Source organism: Sinocyclocheilus grahami, unplaced genomic scaffold (genome assembly GCF_001515645.1).
Source record: "Sinocyclocheilus grahami isolate Dianchi unplaced genomic scaffold, SAMN03320097.WGS_v1.1 scaffold315.1, whole genome shotgun sequence".
NCBI lineage: Eukaryota > Metazoa > Chordata > Actinopteri > Cypriniformes > Cyprinidae > Sinocyclocheilus > Sinocyclocheilus grahami.
Genome location: NW_015505494.1, coordinates 284,995 through 290,037, shown reverse-complemented (window position 1 = coordinate 290,037; position 5,043 = coordinate 284,995). Strand labels below are relative to the sequence as shown.

Here is a 5,043-nt window from a genome sequence, read left to right as displayed (position 1 = left end):
CAACAAAATATCTTCTATATTCAACACAATAAATAAACTCATACAGGTTTGGAAGGACATGAGGGTGAGTAAATAATGACAAAATTTAAATTTAGGGGTGAACTATCCCTTTAATGCACTTAATATACCTAACCTCAAATATTATAAAATATATAATTTAATTATTATAGTTAAAAAATATTTTTAAATTATCAAATTATCTATAATTTAGATTTTGTATATTTACAACTATTAAATGGAATTTAAGGAGCATCCCGCCATTCTTAATATGACTACTCTAATGAAAGATTTATTATAAAACCCAGTTGCTGATACAATGTGATAATAGTGTACATTTAATGTACACAGAGAATGTTTGTGAACAACATCCTGTTTATAAAAATGTTGAAGTGCAGAGCAGAAACAGCACAGACAGTCCCGAGGCATGTTTACCTGTTTGATTTATTTCAAGATGCGACCTTCACCTGTGTATTCCCGTTCCCAACAGCTTAAGAAATCAGACATCTTATTTACAGCACATAGTACAGAAACTTATTATGAACATTGAACTCCAAGAAAAAAAAAAAATACACCACTTCACTGTTAAACAAAAAGATTTGCAGTGAACTCACTTGAAGATCTTGAACATCCAAATGTGTCTTTACCCTGCTCAAGATTTTCACGGTACAGTGAGCATTCTTCAAGAACTAGTCAAGGTGGGATTGTGCAAAAATGTGGGTTGAGTTGTGCTGGGGGCAACAAAGTAAACAAAGTGTGACATCTAAAAGAAATTCAAACCTAATGTAACAATACGGCTCTGATTTCTCTTAAATGAAGTACTGGGATGAAAAACTAGTGGTAAGAACGAAGAACAGAACTAAAAGGAACCAGAGTGGGTCGACTGCCCTTATCATAATTTCATGATTTCTGCAGCATATTGACAAGATCATTCAGACCAGACCACAATCTGGCCGCTCTCGATTTCATTCATGTTGCCTTCGCAAGCCTTTTAAAACTCTCACTCACATTTCTAAACTCCTAATTGCATTAAGCGTGCCATGTGTGAGCGGTCTCGTTGCCATAAAGCAACAAACCAAGTCAAGTAAAATGCAAGCGATTCAACTCTAAGGCATCATGTGAACTAAAAATACATAAATCAAGCTCAGAGAAAGAGCGTCTTTCTCACACTTGAAACAAAAACTACGAAGCGGATCATACCGTACAGTTAGATAAAGCAAAGAAACACAAGAATACTGAAGTCATGATTAAAATGTTTGTACTCACAATCACATACACTCAAGTCCATTTGTTTCGTTCTCTTAGAGCGCTGGTTTTCAAACGGGATGTCAAAGGAAGCGGATTATAAATGGCATTTCCTTGCGAGGCCGCACATACACACAGATCGTCCCTTGTTTGTCCATAAACACAAGGTAGACATGCAAGGCATATGTAAGATACACCCCCCCCACCCCCCGATTTCAATCGATACATTCTAACACTTTTTAGGGCAGACAAATCAAAAAAGGGAAACATCTACAGCACTTTTTTTTTTTTGCATAAAAAGGGGTTAAAATGAAAGTACACACAAAGTGAATGCGACGAAATAAAAATCTAACTTTAAAATGATATAATTAGCTTTTGTATGTAACTTTGCATTCACATTGTCAAGGACCAACACCTAATCGAGGGGAACGAGGCAAGCCCCACAGGGAATTCTGGGATGTTTGAGGAAGGAGAAAAATTTGACATTCCAAAAGACCTCATTTTACATCCTCCTTTTAAACAGCTCTATATTTAAAAGCCCTCTTTTGAAAATAAAACGCGTTTGCTGGCTCGTTTAGACTTGTAGATCTCTGAAGAACTGCGTGTGTTTATCAGCGGCCAACAGTCTGTGTTTTACACCCACCTGGCTTTAATTGTGGCCCTGCTATTGCATATCCTGCTAGATTCACGGGCACATGCAACGCAGCATGCGCAGGGAAATGACCCACGGTTGCTTGAACTGTGGAGCACATTTCATACGGTTACCATCTTTCACAGGTTTCATGGGTGCATAGGGGCATGGGCGGCTGGGGTGGGGCGCTTAAACAGGCAGATTTCAGGGGTTTCTGGAACAAACTATAGATAAACCACCCCAATGTTTGGATTGGGGAGGATAAGATAACGGGGACTGTGATTATAGAGTCAGTCTAGCTCTGTTTCATAATGAAAGGGGTTCATGAGGTGCCCTGTCTCTTTTGCTGCTGCGCTCGGATCAGCTCCAGTTGCTTTTTGCACTGCTGGTAGTAGGTAGACAGGCTCTTGTTCTCCTCTAGGAGCTTCTTGTGCTCCTGAGCGAGGCGACACGCGTTCTGCTGATCCTTCTCATCCTGGTCCAGCTCGTCTATCAGCTCTTTCCTGTAGATATGTACATTAGAGAAGACTTTGGTATCTAGTTTATACTGGTATTGTTGTTTTAGTATCTGTAGTACAGGCTAAATTCTGCTTTACCATACACACCATTTAACAGTAACTAATATAGTTTGAACAACAACTGTTGCAATGACCATAACGCTAGTGTAATACGATACAACAGCTTCATTTTACATGATAGCTCTATGTTTTTTGAATGTCTACTTGAACAATTGATATGCCTGTTAGATACTTGCAATGCTTCTAGGCCAAAGATGAGTATCTTTATTCAATTGTTTTAGGCTATTTGTATCAACCCTGTTTTCTTTTTTTAATTTGTTTGGTTGGACTATACCTTTATTTAAACGGTTCCCACTTAACTCCACTGTATGGTCAAAAATATGAATATGGAAATCATTGGGAACAAAAACGGTTTGGTTACCAACATTCTTGAAAATATATTCTTTTGTGTTCTGTAGAAGAAAGAAATTCATACTCTGTATGACGATTTATTTTCAGGAGGAGCAAAATCAAACAACATTATACAACTGAGAACGTAAGTAAATAATGCATTTCACCATATTTGAAACAAAAATTATATACACAATTTAATTTTTAAATATTTATTTTAGAAATTGAATAAGAATTATTATTATTATTATTGAGTATAAATATTTAAATAATTGTATGAATTACTTGATTTAATAGATTATATATTTACCATTTTAAAATAACAGTGTAACCTTTTACATATATAAATTCTAGCTGCGATATTAGAATTAGTATCAAAAATTTTGAAATTTCACTGATATACGGAATTATTTATATACTATTAAAGTTTATATTTTAAAAAAACGTATACTTTACTTCCAATTTATTTTTAGTAATTTTGTTGTGTACATTTGTACAGATTTTTGTTACTATTTAGGTTTACTTTTATTTATTTCACATTAATAATGTCAGTGCTCAACTCAAACAATCTAATATATTATAATATAATAATAACCCCAAGGAACCCATTGTACAAACTAATGACTTAACTTGATTGGGATTCCTCACTTACTTCCTCTGTATGAGAAGAGCGATCTCTGTCTGCACCTTCAGGTACTCCTGTGCCATCTTACAGTGCTGCTCAAACACTGCCATTGATTCTTTGGAGTTTGGACACGGGGCTAGAGGCTGCAAACAAACACAGATTCATTCATCAAATGTCACCGCTTTTGGCTAATTCATCTGAAATGCAAAAGTGATAATTATACCAGTCATGGCCTGAACCATAGCCTCACTCTCAATTAGCTGCCATGTATTTATAACTGAATTACACCATATAAATAGTATTAAAACTGTAACCCAGACTTGATTCAATTAGAGGGCTGTTTTTATATCTTGGGAATGTTTTCTGAGAGGAGGGATACCACAGCACCCTGGAAACAAAACCATCCAGACCACAGATACGGACTAAACAGTTTCCATGCATGTGCAGTCATACTTCACAATACTTCAGCGATGAACCAAAAAGAAAATTCTTGTCAGAAAATCAAAATGTAAATTTTGGACAGACTGGGCTGAAAACTGAAATGAAAATGCTACATTTTAGTATGTAATATTTCATAATTTTAGCCTATTTTTGGTGGCCAAAATCATACCAAACTCCGTATATCATATCGTTCACATCTATAATTTTTTCTCCAATACCTCAACCTAGATGTGTGTACCTGTAACTGATGGTCCAGGGTCAGGTAGGCCATGGGGATGGAGTTATCTGAGCCATTGGTGTCTACAAGAATGAGGAAACATCAGAAAACCATGAATTGAGGGACAGAAGATCTGATTTATTCCATCTGGTTATTTATTATATTTGGACCTGAAGTAGATCTGAAGCAGCCCCCCCTGTGCAACATAAAGTGTTTTTTAGTTTGTTGTGTAACGCTGATAGTAAACTCTGGTAATCCGCAGAAAGAGAGTGAGAGTTCAGCAATAAATAGCCGAGTCTCATCTCAGTCCAGGACTGCGACTGTCAGACAGAAAAGTGTCTTAAATCATTGATGATGCTTACGTAACGTCTGAGCCGTTTACTGTCACTGATACTGATTTACACACACAAACACACCGAGGACGTGAACTTTGAGGTCACACTGAGGGAACATAAGCAGTGTGTTCAGAAATATCTTTACAAAATGTCACAATCTGCAATAATGTAATTACAAATGTGCAGAAAGCTGTCATATAATAATTAGGGATGCACCGATACCGATACTGAGCTCTTGTACTCGTACTCGTTAAAATGCCCCGATACCAAACGCCGATACCACACAGCATGTGATAAGTGCCATATTCAGACAAAGAAACACAGACAACAGACAGCAGAATGTGTTATTAGAGATTAAAGATGTCTACGAAGTATATGTATGCAATGAATATAAAACATTCAGTATTAATGCCTGTATAGCTGATTTGCGCCAGCTGGTAAGCAAATCACGCTGAGTGGATTGAGCGCGAGGCGGCGCAGATGCGCAAGCTTGTCGAGTGAATATCCCTTTCTCACAGACATCACTGGAAAGTTTGTAGTTCAGTCGGATATGTCAAAAAGATGCACAAGTTACTTAATGGTCAGGAGGGAGGGAGGGAGGGAGGGAGGGAGAGAGAGAGAGAGAGAGAGAGAGAGAGAGAGAG

General features: G+C 37.1%; 1 protein-coding gene across 1 annotated transcript in view; it reads right to left on the bottom strand.

The window, feature by feature from the left end:
* Nucleotides 1-423: 423 nt before the first annotated feature.
* LOC107601937 (mitogen-activated protein kinase kinase kinase 7-like) overlaps nt 424-5,043 on the bottom strand; it is a 27,804-nt gene continuing 23,184 nt past the window's right edge. The window contains exons 14-16 of the mRNA XM_016294297.1: nt 4,086-4,147; nt 3,434-3,549; nt 424-2,376 (exon numbers count right to left, since the gene is read on the bottom strand). Coding sequence (XP_016149783.1) covers nt 2,196-2,376; nt 3,434-3,549; nt 4,086-4,147 — 359 coding nt within the window. The 3' untranslated portion in view covers nt 424-2,195. The remainder of the gene's footprint in view (nt 2,377-3,433; nt 3,550-4,085; nt 4,148-5,043) is intronic.